At 62.1% G+C, this 14262-nt stretch overlaps 1 protein-coding gene across 1 annotated transcript in view; it reads left to right on the forward strand.

Moving 5' to 3' along the window:
* Positions 1 to 14262, forward strand: part of TBCD (tubulin folding cofactor D) — a 130618-nt gene that overhangs the window by 45467 nt on the left and 70889 nt on the right. Inside the window, exons 8-12 of the mRNA XM_036034290.1 lie at positions 4607 to 4652; positions 6235 to 6367; positions 9983 to 10119; positions 11220 to 11280; positions 12501 to 12575. Of these exons, the coding sequence (XP_035890183.1) occupies positions 4607 to 4652; positions 6235 to 6367; positions 9983 to 10119; positions 11220 to 11280; positions 12501 to 12575 (452 nt within the window). The remainder of the gene's footprint in view (positions 1 to 4606; positions 4653 to 6234; positions 6368 to 9982; positions 10120 to 11219; positions 11281 to 12500; positions 12576 to 14262) is intronic.

Below are 14262 nucleotides of genomic sequence, written 5' to 3' on the forward strand. Positions count from 1 at the left end.
GCTCAGGTCCTTCCTGCCTGGGTCCTCCCCTTTGTGTGTCCCGACAGGGTGCAGCACTGCTGCTCAACCGCAGGACGAGACTCAGGAGCACAGAGCAGGGCAGCCCGCTCTGCCCAAGCTCTGTCCTGTTGGCCAGTCCAGGTGTCTTCCTGAGGGACCAAGGGCAGGGCAGCAAGGGGCCCACCGGGGCCCAGAGTGCACCACCTTGCAAGGAGAACTCATGAGTGCTGTGGGCTCCTGTGCTGGGGGGGTCTTTTCTCCCCAGGCCTGGGCTGGAGCTGCTTTTCTTGGCCTGGGCTTGGTGGTGCTTCAGGGAGCCTCGGACCAGCCTCTCCTGCACGGCAGCCGGGTGGACCTGCTGCTGGGTCGCTGACAGGGTGATTCATGGCTGGGCGAGGATGCCTGGGGAGGGGAACCCGGTTTTCGGGTTGAGAAAGGCAAGCTGGGGAGGGTAGGAGTGAGGGGGGGTGGTGGTGTTTAGAATGACCACTGAGAAACTTGTGTCGTTGCGCCTTGCGCTGTGCTGGTTTCTAAACACAGCGCAGGGTGGGCAGGTCTCAGCCACGCTGTGCAGGTGGCCAAGTGCTGTCCCCTCCGGATGGGCATGCCTTCCGCAGGCTTGGCTGTGTCTCCTGCTCCCGTGCTGTGGGGCGTGCTCCGGGCTGTCAGGTGGGCCTCTGTTTGGTCAGGGCTCCCTCCCACTCTCCTGTGGAGGGCAGTGACGGTGGCTCTGTTTTTAGGTGAGAAACACCCACAAACAAAACCAAAGCTCCGCTTCTGGCATATTTTTGTTCCTCCTTTCTTACCCCTTCTGCCCTCTGGGCTATGTCAGGAATTTGGCAAATAAAGACTGCTCACGTGAGCGTTTTTGCATTTCAGAGCAGGAGGTTCTTGTTGAGTGAGCGTGCCCAGAGGGCGCAGCAGCCAGTGGCAGCGCTGCTTTCCGCTCTTTGCTGTCCTACCTTCCACCCCCCTTCGGCCCTCCTCCAGGTCCTCCTGTCGCTCACCTGCAGAGGCCTCGTTGTTGTTGGTTCCAGCTCCTGCCGCGGGTCCTCCATTCTGCTGCCACTGTCACTCTGTCCAGTTAGGTACTGGGCATGTGTCACTGTGCCTGGGATTGGGTGGTTGCCCCCTTGCCTACAACATGAAATTTCAGTCCCTCCATGGTTTCTAAGGAGGGAGTTCGTTATCTGTCGCATAACAACCCACCCCAAGGCTGTGGCTTAAGACAGAGCCATTGTTTGTGTGGATTCTGCGGGTCCACAGGGAAGGGCTCAGGGGTAGCTTGTCTCTGCCCCCGATGCCAGGGGCCTGGGCTGAGGAAGGCACGGGGACCATCTGCAAGACTGGGCTGGGGGGGGGTGTCCCAGGGGCAGCATCTGGGGAGCCGGTGGCCTGGGCCCTGAGGGCACCGTGTCATTTCCCTGGCTCTGTCGGTGGGGCAGCTGGAAGCCTGTGCAAGGGGCTGGCGAGCAGGACCCCACGACCTTGGGCCTGGGTGGAGGGTCGTCAGGGACTCGTCCGCAGAGGGCGGGTTGCCCCGTGACTTTCCCAGACTGCGCACGTGGGAGCAGGAGGGGGCTCCGTGTGTCACAAGGTCGGGCACCAGCGTCAGCTGCGCTGGTCTGGGCCGGGCCGGGGCCACAGTCACCCTGAACTGATGCCCTTTCTGCACAGACCTGGGGCGCCTGTCTGACACCTCCTGCTTGCTCCCCCAGACCTGTCGACCCGTGTCCTTGGCTCAGTCGAGTCCTGTGTCCTCGCCGCCTGCCCACCTGCCCTCCCACGAGAGCTGCCCTGAACCGATGCCTGTTTCGACCCCTTCCCTGGCATGGCGGGGCGTCTCGTTGCGTGTCACGTGGGCTCTGCTGCATGTTACGTGGCCCACCCACCCGTGGGATTGTAGGCGGTGCTTTCTGGCTCTCTCCAAACCCGCGAGTCCCTGGAAGGAAGGGGCCCGGTGTCTGCTCAGTGAGGGTTTGTCCGGCTTCTCTCTGAAGCACATTGAACTGCACACGTTTGAATTTATATGGGGTAAGCTAATTCGGACTTTTGTATTTCACATACATTAAACCTAGGGAAGAGTTCTTAAAATAGTTTTTCCGACAAAAACCAGGAATGTGTATTTACTTGGTGGGAAACATTTCTGACCTCTGTGGCGAATGCATTTGACGTTCATTTGCATTTTGTTCTTAAAGTGGCTCAGAGGACTGGGTGCTCTCGTTAGCCCATCTTACGTGCCGAGGAAACGGGGCTCAGAGGAGGAAACGGGGGCTCAGAGGAGGAAACGGGGGCTCAGAGGAGGAAACGGGGGCTCAGAGGAGGCGGCTCCCTGCCCGGGTCCAGGAGGGGGCTGCAGAGCTGAGTGGCCCAGGGTTCCCCGGTGTCCACTCAGCGCTCAGCAGGTTCAGTAGACGGAGCGTGAGGACCTCCCCTCTTCTCGTCAGCACCTCCCCTCCCCCGGCGACCCCCCACCTGTCTGCCCACCAGTCCCAGGGGCCCCCTGGGCTTGTGATGCCCTCCTGCCCTTTCCCAGCGTCAGTTTCTTGGCTGGCTCTGTGTGGCCATGACGCCTGACCGGACCTCCTTGTCCTCTGCTCCCCCCCTCCCCAATCTCTGCGGGGTCTCCCAGTCCCACCTGCTGCTTTGCTCTCACTGCACCCTAGGCCGGCTGCGCCTGCCTGCCCCGGGCCCGGTGCTGCTCTGGACCCCTCCTCAAGGCTCACGCTTTGCCTTGGGATGCCGCTGGGTCCTGGGACCACGTGCGTCTGAACTGTGTGGGTCTGCTTCCACGTTCCACGTGGGGTTTGAACCTCCGTTCTCGTGTCAGCTGTGCTTCTCGACCTGAGGCCGGGAGTCCGTGTGTGCAGAGGGTGGACAAGTTACCCCTCGGATCTTCCGCTGCCGGGTGCAGGGTGCCTCGGCCCCGCGCTGGTCGGGAGTCGTGGGTTCGCGGCCTCCGGGGCCAGCAGTGAGCGGCGTTGCCCGTCACGGGCCTTCGTCTGTGGCTGTGCAGCCCGGAGTCCTCGGCCCAGGGGAGCCGTGTGCTGGCTCTGCCCTGACACTCCCGCCAGCCGGGGTCCCGCACACCTGTCCCACATGGGGACCGAGACTCCTGCAGTGCAGATGCTCCCGTAGGGCCCTGGGCGTCCGCCCGGGCCGTTTCACTCCTGCCCAGGCCCATCCAGCCGAGTCGGCGCTCCGACTCCTTAAAGCTCCGCTGGGAAGAGAGGCTCAGGGACCCAGGTGACTGTCCCCGTCAGGACCCAAACGGTTCACCAAGTCTCGAGGGGGCATTGCGGGTTTGGCCTGTGGGCGTCCAGCGTCCTCTCCTGCCCTTTATTAGCACCCAGCACACGGTAGGGGTGGGTCCTTCTGTGCCTGTGGTGCGCGGGTCCCTGAGAGGCGGCGGCAGGCAGCAGACTCCTCCTCCTCTTGATGGTGCGGGGTTTCGAGGTAGAGTGGATGGTGCAGATACAGTGGCAGGAAGAGCGGGAGGGAGAGTGGCATCTGCCGAGGGCTGTGCCGGATTTTCTGCAGAGTGGTCCAGGCCCAGGAAGGGAGCTGACGGGATGAGGCTGCGTGTGTGTGCGCAGGTGGGCGAGGCGGCGGTGCTGGGGGAGCGTTTCTGAGAGACGCTGTGGTGTTTTGTGAGTGGTGACAGCCCTGGCCTGAGGTCTGAGCCCTGCGGGCCCCCAGGCTGGTCGGGTGGGGAGCCTCCGCCTGAGACACCGCTGACCGGGGCATCAGGGAAGTCCTGCTCCCCCCAGCTGAGCAGCTCACGGACCGTCGGGACGGGGAGTCCCGCGCAGAAGGGCCACGTGCATTCAGGTGGTGCATTCAGGTGGTGGGAGCAGAAGGAGTCCCCGCCTTGCTAGTTAAATGCTCCTTCTGAAGGGAGAGAACTTGATCAGCTTTGTGTCGGAAGTCTCAGCTCCAGGGTTCTGTGTGTCTCAGGGGCTTGGGTGCTCGTGTGAACCGTCGCATTTGCCTTCCACACTCAGGCGGGGAGTGAAAGTTCAGGTTGAGAAGAATTCAGGGGGTTGCAAGGTCTGAGTTTGGAGGTGGCCCTGGCTATAGGTGAGCTGAAGACGTCGCACTAGGACCCCTGTGGACGCCCGTCCCTGGGCCCAGGTGACCAGTGCTGCCCGGCGGGACCTGTCCACAGCTCAGGGGGGCAGAAGTGCTCCAGCAGCAGGAGGCTGCTCTCCGTTGCCAGCTGAGAGTGGGCGGGGCTCCAGGAACAGGCCTTGGGTCCCACCTCCCTGTGAGACACTCGGACCTGCCTGCAGCTTCTGTCCTTGGACAGCTTTCTTCACGCACAGGTGACCAAAGGAAGCTTCCGAGAGGCTGGAGCCCTCAACTTCAGTGTGGGCCCCTGCCCTCGAGGAAGCCCCCCATCAGTGACCGCGCCCCTAGTTATGATGCCTTTTCGAAGGCTGCTTCTCCGGCCTCTGTAATTCCTTCCTGTCTGTTTCGTGTAGAGAAACTGTTCTCGTGCTGTTCAGTAGGAAAATTCTGGAAGGTGCAAAGAACTTTTTTGATAACTTGTTTTAAATACGTAAATGAATCTGCAACATTTTAATGGAACTTTTCTTTTTTTAAGGCACAAATATTTAAGCATGGAAAACGTGAAGACTGTCTGCCCTACGGTAAGCCCCGTCTGTCAGAGCGGGTGTGTTTGTGGTGCGAGTTCGTGTGCGGGCGAGTGTGTCTGAGTGGGTCTCGGTGGCGCCGTCCCCCGGTGCGGCGGTCTGCGACTTCCTCCATGCGGGCGCCGTCCCAGCTCTGCAGCTCCTGTCTTCTGTGGGCGTGGGCCTTAGTGCTCTGACCTTGGGCTCCGTGCGGGCGGTCTGGGTTCTGGGGACTTGGGGATGTGGATGCAGCCTGGAGTCTCCGCTCGCGTCCTGGGTCCCAGCCAGGGCTGCGTCCTCTGTAGCTGCCATGCCTTCTGCCCGTCCAGCTCGTTCTCTTTAGCTTGAACCGCACTCTGTAGAAACAAGAAAACAGTGATTCTTGATGCCGAGGGTTTGCTCCGGACCCAGAGGAGTTTCTGTGTTTCAGAAGATGCGTGAATCAGATTGAACAGTAGAGTCTATGTTGCATTTTTAAAACTATTTTGTTAAAGATTTTCTTTATTTACTTTTAGAGAGAGGGGAAGGGAGGGCGAAAGAGAGGGAGAGAAACAGTGATCGGTGTCCTCTTGTACACGCCCCACCGGGGATGGAACCCCCCACCCAGGCATGTGCCCTGACTGGGAATCGAACTGGTGACCTTCTGCTTTGCAGAAGGACCCCCAGCCCGCGGAGCCACGCCGGTCGTGGCACAGCAGAGTCTGTGTGCAGCGTGGGAAACTTGTAGCACGTTTGAAGGCAGTGAGAGCGATGGTGCAGCGAGCCCCCGCGCTCCCTCCCCAGGCTCCAGCTCCCAGGCTACGGATTTTAGCTCCCGGGCTTCTCCCCACCCCCCGACACCTGCGCTTCTCTGTGTCTGTGTGGGCCCCTCACGGCTGGGGGCTCTGTTCAGGGGCGACCTGGGTGCCCTCGCACCTGCGAGAGTGAGCAGCAGGCGTCCAGCACCTTCGCGTGCTGTCCCTGGTGGCCTCGCGCACACGGAGTGCAGCGTGTGCTCTGAGTGCCGCCGGCCACTGCGCACCGGGCCTTTCGGCGCGTCACCCAGGTGCCGCTGCCCCTTGTCCCGAAGCCCCGCCCACTCTCCTGGTCTCTGGTGGGGGGTGCCTCCCCACACGGGGGCCTCCGCTCCCCTGATGCCCACCTCGTCCCCTGGAGCGGTGCAGCAGCGTTTCCCTGCCCGAGGAGACTCCTCCTGGCAGGCAGCCGCGCCCCTGTTGCCCCGGGGCCCCCCCGCCTGAGGCCAGGCTTCCCTGCACAGCAGCCGCAAACAGTCCGAAGACCCCAGAGCAGACCCCAGAGCAGACCCCAGAGCCGGGCGTGTCTGTGGCGCAGGCATCTCCCTCCCCCCGGGGCTGCTCCGCCTCCCAGCCTCGCTCTGCTGCTCCTTGCGCTGCGCTTGGCGTGCATGACCTGGGACGGGGGTCTTCACGGAACAGGGCTGGGGGTTCAGTGTGAGTGTTGGCATCGCTGCTTCCGAGGGCCAGTGCGGTTGCCTGGGGGTTCAGTGTCGTGGACACTGAGCACGTGTGCTGCACTTTGGGGTGGGGGGTGGGGGGCACCGACCCTCCCGCTGACCGAGCGCGTGTGCTGTCGTTCGCAGCTGCCACCGTGCTCGAGCACCTGGACCGCTGCGGGCTCCCGGACAGCAGCCACACCCTGCTCCGGAAACTCGGGGTGAAGCTGGTGCAGCGGCTGGGCCTGACCTTCCTGAAGCCCAGGGTGGCCAAGTGGAGGTTGGTAGACCGAGGCGTGACCCCGTGCGACCTGTGCGTCTGTTGGCGAGGCCGACGTCATGGCCGCCCTGCGCCCTGTTTCCGGTCGTTGTGCCGAAGTAGACGGACTGATGGGGGTGGTCTTTCCCTCTCGCTTGAGCATTTCTGATTTGAAAGGAACGGTTTCCCCCTTTTTTTTCTGGCCCTGCCTCTTTTGGTTAGCGTAACCGAAGCTGCAGGGGTGCTGAGAAAAGCTCGTTTTTGCGTTTTCTGGGACACACGGGGGCGGGGCAGCCGGGGCTTGCAGGGGAAGCCCCGTGGTGATCCACGGGAGGTCTGCACCCCAGGGTTCCCTGGAGACGGTGAGGGGTGGCTTGCTGGGGTTGACAGGTTGCTTTTGAGCTGGTTGCTCCCTTTGGAACAGGCTTTTCTACTTTGCTTGGGGTAACGTGCTGTTAACAGTCTTCAGTTTCATTTCAAGTATTAGCTGCGTGGTTTGGAGCGGGTATTTGACGAGTTCAGCTCAGCCTTTGGCTCTAATTATACACAGTACGTTCCTGAGATGTGGCCTGTGTCTTGGTGGTGTTTGGCTGAAATGCCGTTGGGGAGTTCCGCATGTAGCTTTTCTCTAAGAGGTTGTTTATGGGACCGTGTTAGTGGTCATTTTCTAAAATGCCTTAGAGAATTGATGTTCAGTAGCGAACCAGGGTTCTGTAGAGAAGCAGAGCTGATGCGGTGTGTGTGGGGGGGACTGGTGCACAACGGGCTCCTGTGGTCGTGGAGGCTGCAAGCCCTGCGGGGCTGGGGGCTGAGGGCTGATGGCGGGCCTCGGGCTGGAGGCTGGTGAGCCGACACTGGGAAGAGCCAGCGTTTCAGCTCCACGGTGAGGGCAGGTGGAACTCCCTGGGACTCGGGGAGGGTCAGCCTGTGTGAGCTCTTCAGGCCTTCAGCTGATCGGGTGAGGCCCACCCGCACGCTGGAGGGCAGTCTGCCTCACTCGGTCCATGTCCTTCCAAACCACCCTCGCAGACCCAGCCAGGGTAACGTGATGTCTGGGGCTCTGGGACTCAGTCAAGGTGACACACAGAATTAACCAGCACAGACACTACACGTTTACGTGGGAAGAAAAATGACTTGGCTTCGTTGTATCTCGTTTTGCCTATGTTTTCATGCACTTTAATTATTTTTTTAAAGATTTTATTCATTTATTTTTAGAGAAGGGGGGAAAGGAGGGAAAAAGAGAGGGGGAGAAGAAACATCAGTGTGTGGTTGCCTTTCATGCGCCCCTCACTGGGGACCTGGCCCACAACCCAGGCGTGTGCCCTGACTGGGAATCGAACTGGCGACCCTTCGGTTCGCAGGCCAGCACTCAGTCCTCTGGGCCACCCCAGCCAGGGTGTTGGCTTTATTTTAGAAGGAAGCTGAGGAAGGTGGGGTGCACCTGGGGGCTCCCTGCTCTGAGGGATTGCAGCCCTGCCTTGGTTGGTATTTGGTGCTCCTGAGCTGTCGGCTCTGTCTGGTCCAGGTGTAGGGGTTGTGCACGGTCGAAGGTGAGTCTGACGGCAGCCTGAACAGTTGGTCATCTCTGTGGTTCGCCTGCTCTGTGGTGCCTGAACGGAAGGTGAGCGCTCTCCCTGTGCAGTGGTCGACCTGTGCTCGCTGGAGAGTAGGCGGTGACAGCCGCTCGGTGCGTGTTCATCAGTCGGCAGGCGCCGTGCTGGCTGCTCTGGGGCCTGGACAGCAGTCCTGGGTGGCTGGCACTGCTCTCCCTAATTAGTGGTCTGTTGCTCCTGTGATTCTGACACCACCCCCACGGTCTGCTTCCCCCTCACACCAAGCCTGTGTCCGTGATGCCAGCTGGCTGTCCGACAGTGTAACTCAGTTCTGACACCGTCTACCTGCAGAGAGAGTCAGATTCCTCGGGCGGAGGGCTCAGCCGCACGAGACTGCCCACCCTCTTCAGATGCCAGTCGCAGGTCCAGGCTGCCTCTGCGCTCCTGACCCACTGGCCGTCGGTCAGAGTTCCCACAACCCTCCCAGAGCGGCTCCCGGAGCTCACCAGCCACCAGCTCCTCGTGGAAGGGCTGAGCTCAGGAACAGCCCGGTGAAAGAAAGGATGCCCAGGCGGCTGTGGGAAGGGGCGGGGCTTCCAGGCCCTCACCTGGGGCCGCCCGCCCACCACCACCTTCAGTGCCCCAGCCTGGAAGCTGCCTGAGCCGCATCCAGTCCTTTCGGGTGCTGTGGTGGAGGCTCTGCTGCCGGACAAGACTGATTATACCCTCGCTCCCTGGGGGCTGAGCCAGCCTCCAGCCCCCTCACCTCTCCCACCGTCCAGTTACTCTGTGGGTTCCCCTGGCAACCAGCCACTCTCTCTGGGAGTTTCCAAAATCACCTCATTAGCATAACAAAAGGCAGCTTAGTCCAAAAATGGGCAAAGTCGCAATATCCTGGGTGGGCAAAAGGAGGTTTACAGTTGTTTCTATGGAAAAGAATACAGTAATAAATAAGAAAACAAGAATAAACTGTTTCACATACTCACAACAATAACCTTACTTTCCCCCCCACTCTGTATACTTATTACAGATCACAGTGCCATAGCCGTGTGGCATACGGTATCCCCCAAGATTTACCAGTTTAAAGCAGTGCATGTTTTTCCTCACCCAAGGACAGGCTTATTGATTTTATTTTAAAGGCTTTCTTTATTTACTTTTAGAGAGAGGGGAAGGGAAGGAGAAAGAGGGAGAGAAACATCGATGTAAGAGACATACATTGACTACTTGCTCCCCCAGCTGGGGGCCTGGCCCACAGCCCAGGCATGTGTCCTGTCTGGGAATCGAACCAGCGACCCTTTGGTTCACAGGTTGGCACTTAGTCCACTGAGCCACACCAGCCGGGGCAAAACAGAGCATTTTTGTTGCCACTGTTCCTGTGGGCCGGGGACCTGGGTGTGGCTTTGCCGGGCCTCTGGTTGGGGCTTCCTCGAGGCTTCAGGACGGTGTGGACCGGCTGCCGCCCTCAGAAGGGAGGCCCGCATCCCGGCAGGCCGCTGTTCTCAGGACTCCTCCCCGAGTTGCTCTCCCAGGCCTGGCCTCAGGGCGGCTGTCAGAGAGGGGCTGGCGTCACGTCCTGGGCTCTGGAGGTGATCGCGGGCATTCACTGTGTAGCTCCTGTTGGGCTCCAGACCGTGTGCGCCTGCCCCTCCCAGAAGGAAAGGCCCTGGCCCGCCCTTGTGGCAGCCCTCTGCGTAGGGCATGGTTCACAGGCAGGGAAACCGAGGCAGCAAGAGGGTCAGGAGCTGTGCAGAGTCATCCAGCCCGGGCCTGTGCTGGCCGGAGGCGGTGCCTCTGCCGGATGGGGCAGACGCTGCCAGCTGTGAGTGAGGACAGGTGAGGATGGGGCAGGCGAGGGTTTCTGGTCGGTGTCTGCAGCTGCGGCCAGGCCAGGTCAGGGCGATGTCTTCCCGGCAGTCCCGGCTGTGGCGGCGAAGACGGTCTCCGCCCCGTCGTGTCTCCGTGAACACGTGGAGGCTCCGCGGGGCGAGGCTCCAGGGGACACCCTGTGCTCAGCGTCAGCCGGGATCGTCGGCTGGACTCTGAGCTGTGACGGTGGGTCTGAGGTCACGTGTGGTCCCCGCAGGTACCAGCGTGGCTGCCGCTCCTTGGCTGCGAACCTCCAAGTCCGCGCCCAGAGTCAGGGGGAGCCCCGGGGGCACACGGAGGCCCCCGACAGTGAGGAGGGCTACGACGTCCCCGAGGAGGTGGAGCTCGTGACAGGTGCGTGGCCCGCCGCCCCGAGGGCGGTCTGGGCGGTGGGAGACGAGGCGCGGGCCCCGCTCTCTGCAGGCGGCACTGACGTCGCTCCGTTGGTGGCGCCGCCACCTTCCCGTCTGTGCCGGCATCGCCGACCTCTCGCTGCCCACCGGCCTGCAGTCCGGCCCTGTCCCGATGAGAACGTCCACGCCCGTGGCTGCTGGCCCTCCGTTTCCACTCCACCGTCTGCACCTCAGTTCCCCAGGGTCCTTCCCCCAGGCCTCACCTGGGGTCCCTGCTGCCCACACGCAGCCCACAGAGCCCTCCACCTGCCCTCCCTCGCCAGGTGGCTGGCGGCTCCTGCTGTGCACAGGGGCAGAGTTGTCAGCAGAGCCTGCTCCCCACCCCCGCCCCTCAGACCAGGCCCCACCCGCAGGGCCCGTCTCCGTCAGCCTCCCTCTGCCTTCTGGTTGGGGCCTCCCGCTCCCGGCCGTGGGCTCCCACTCCGGCGTCCACCGTCCAGGCTGCCTGCTCCCTCTCACAGGAGGTTTCTTCAAAGGGCTGTCCACACCGGCTGCCCCCCACTTCCCGGGCCCAGGGCTACCTGGCACAGGGTGGCACCTGTTCACCTGCCCAGGCTCCTGTCCCTCTCCTAGACCCAGGCCCTCCCAGGCAGCCTGGGGCCCTCCGTCAAGGCTTCCACCCACTGGGCTTGCGGGGCTTTGACCGTAAGGCCTGTGTTACTGCCCCAACTCTCTTACGGTCTCCAAGACCATAATGCCTTTGTGTGGCTTTTCCTAAAGTCTAGTCTGTCCCCAGGACCCTGTCCAGGCATGGCTCCTCTTGTTTTCTGGGGAGTCGACCCACCTGGCCGAGGAGGCCGTGGACACGGGCCTCCCTGGTGCTTTCTGCCTGTGCTGCTCTGGCGGGTGGATCTGCTGCCTGGGAGCCCCGGCGGACGTGGGCTTCAGGTGGCCTCCTGTCGAAGCGGAGAGAAGGGAGCACTCTGCTCCCGTGACGGGCATTAAGCTTCTGCACACCGCCTCCGTGGCTCCGTGCGGTGCGCCCTCGGTGAGGAGCAGTGACTCCAGAGCTCACGGACCTGCCTTCCTGTCTTCCTCCAGAGCAGCTGCTGATCGGGCTGAAGGACAAGGACACGGTCGTGCGGTGGTCTGCAGCCAAAGGGTAGGTGCCGCCGTCTCACCGAGCATGGAGCTGGGCCCGGGGGCTGGTGGTCCCCCAGGGTGTGCTGAGCCCTGACTCACTCGGTCCCCCCGTGGAGTCCGAGAACGCAGACCTCCTCTCGTCTGCCCTTAACGACCTGCATCCTGACTGACTTTGTTTTTATTGAGTCTCTTTAGAAGTGGGGAGAGAGGAGAGAGAGAGGGAGGGGGAGAGAGGAGAGAGAGGTGGGGAGATAGAGGGAGGGAGGCATACATCAGTTTGTTGGTTTATGCATTTATTCATTCCTTGGGTGATTCTTGCATGTGCCCTGACTGGGCATCAAACCCACAACCTCAGCATATCCGGATGGTGCTCTAACCAGCTGAGTCACACTGATCAGGGCCGAGTGTCCTGGAGGTAAAGATAATCACTGATGTTCACTCGAGGCCCCTTCTTTTTCTTGCGGCTCTGTCTAGACGGGGCAGAATGAAGAGCACCTGCTCTTCAGAGGCGCTGACCGTCGCCCTCGGTCATGCCTGAGGGGCTGGCCTGCTGAGCGGGCACCCGCCCCGCAGGGCCAGGCTGCCTCAGGACAGTCCGAGTCTCTCGTGGGGGGGGATGGGGGGACAGAGCACAGAGTAGAGGTTGATGACGTCGGTGCGCCTTCTGTTGTGGAAAGAAGTAAAATGGGGTGAGGGTGCTGGGGGGGGGGGTTGGGGACCACCCCCGGGCTTTTCTGCTGATCCGTTCAGATGTGCGAGTGCTCGGACTGTGCAGGGGGCGCAGGGCAACCTGTGAGTCCAGAGTCACGTCTGGCTGGAGTGCTCCCTGGGCTGGGAGCCAGGGCCCTTCCTGGAGCGCCTTGGCCAGGACCCAGGCCGGCAGGGGCGCCTTGGGGATGCTGGTCCCACATCAGGTGGCCTGACGGGAGTCTGCAGTCGGCGTCTGGTGTGGGAGCGGCGTCCCCCAGAGGTGGGAGTACCTGAGGGGCTGGGTGTGTGACCTCCAGGGGGTGCTGCACTCCCACCCCCTTTGGTCAGCCCTCGGGGGCGCACAGAGCCCGAGGAGCCCCCTGGAGGGGAGGTGGCCTTCCGGACAGCGCAGCCAGTGCTGGCCGGCTCCGGGGCCGCCTCTGCTTCCCCTTCCTCCGGAGGGCGGGGAGTCGCCCGGGACGGCTCCTGGTCTTGCGTGCGGCTCCCACGGTGGGCTGGCAGTGCTGATGTGCCGCCTCCCTCTTCCAGAATCGGCAGGGTGGCTGGAAGGCTTCCCCAGGAGCTGGCGGACGACGTGGTGGGGTCAGTGCTGGACTGCTTCAGGTATGTGGCGGGAAACTGTGGCTTTTCTCTCTTACATCCTGTCACGTTCTGTTAGACTGACCTTCTCGTCAGAGCCCTAGAGTGTTTTTTTTCCTTTTTAAGTGAGTTGTAGGACTCTGGTTACTCCTGGTATGTTTATCAGCTCAGATCCCATCACCTTTCAAAACCTTAGGGAGAAAGAAAACCAGTCATGAGCACACACACAGGCACAGGCAGTCGTAGGACCTGTGGTCGGCACTGTCCCAGGGCACAGGCTGTGATGGCGGAATGTTCTGGATCTGCCTCTAGGGCAGCCACGAGCCACCTGTGGCTCTTGAGACTTAAAAAGAGGCTAGTGTCCCTGAGGTCTGAATTGTAAGTTTTATTTAACTTGACCGGATTTAGCTTGAAGCAGCCAGGCGTGGTGGTGGCTGTGTTGTATCTCGCCCGGCCTTTCAGAGGATTCTGTGGGCAGACGGGCAGCCCGTGACACAGGTGTGGGCCTCCGTGTGCAGGCGGCGAGGTTGGGTGGTGAGCCGGGGGCCTGCAGGGCCGGGGCAGAGCAGCGCCCGGGCGGCACAGTGCTCCCGGGTGCGCGAGTGCGTGCGTCGGCGGCAGGCGCGGTGAGCAGGTAGTTCCTCTGGGGCCCTCACTTGTGCAGGCGTCTCCCCTGGTTTGGGGAGCGGGTGTTTGGGGAGCGGGTGCTGTCTGCTGGTCACTGGCTGCACGCTTGCCCTCGTTAGCTGGAGGCTCTTCTCGTCAGGCGCTGCATGTGGGAAGTGTGCCGTCAGCACTTTCGGGTGCTCGGTGTCGCCGGGGCAGCTCCGCGAGCGTCCCGCAGAGCCCCTGCTGCTCCCGAGCCGGCTGCTGCTTGCACTGTGCCTCGGGCCTGCTCGGCGACAACTCGAGGAGTGCAGGAAACAGTGTCAGACGTGGGTCACCCGTCTCAGAGTAGTGGTGAGCGTGTGGCCAGCCGGTCTCCTTGCGGAGACATCTCCCTGCCTGCAGACGCACACACTTCTTGGCGGGCCGTGCGGGGCCACGGTCCCGGGACGGGCCAGTGGGGGCTTTCCTCGCTCCCTGGCCGTTCTGCCTGCTTGTTGGAGGGCATCTTCCTGGAGCTCTTTCCTGGAGGGGTGGTGGTGGCCATGCTCGGTGCCGGGGCCCAGCTGGGTGCGGGGGTGGCCACGAGGGCTGGCCACTGGTGTGGCCACGGTGGAGTGTCCTGCTCTTGGGAGAAGGCAGAGCTCTGAGAGAGGATTTGGGAGCCTTTCCTCCAGCCTCTTCTCCAGGATGGCTGTCTGCGTCCATCTCTTCCTTCTTTCCTCTTCCTGTTCTTTCTCTCTGGTTGGTTAGAGCTCCTTTGTACGGAACTCCCCCTTCCCTGGCACAGCCTCTCCCTCCCCTTCACCCACTGCTCTCCCTCCCGAAGCCTCTCCCCACGGTGTCGACCGTCGTTTCTATCAGGAGACCTGTCTGTGGTCAGGTGTGTGGCCTTTCCCCAGCCCAGCAGATGTAGTCCAGCTTCTCTTGTCCTTGCGAGTTTAACCTGAAGTGCTCCTGGCCTTCACGTTGTCATTTGGATGAGCTCTGGCTCTGCAGCGGAGCCCTGTGGGGCGGGAAGGCCTCCCCGCTCCCTGCGTGCACCCGCGACGCCGCGTCTTCCTGGTGGTGCCTGCACACCACGGGCATGAGACGGGCCCGGCGA

The sequence above is a fragment of the Phyllostomus discolor genome, chromosome 8 (assembly GCF_004126475.2).
Source record: "Phyllostomus discolor isolate MPI-MPIP mPhyDis1 chromosome 8, mPhyDis1.pri.v3, whole genome shotgun sequence".
NCBI lineage: Eukaryota > Metazoa > Chordata > Mammalia > Chiroptera > Phyllostomidae > Phyllostomus > Phyllostomus discolor.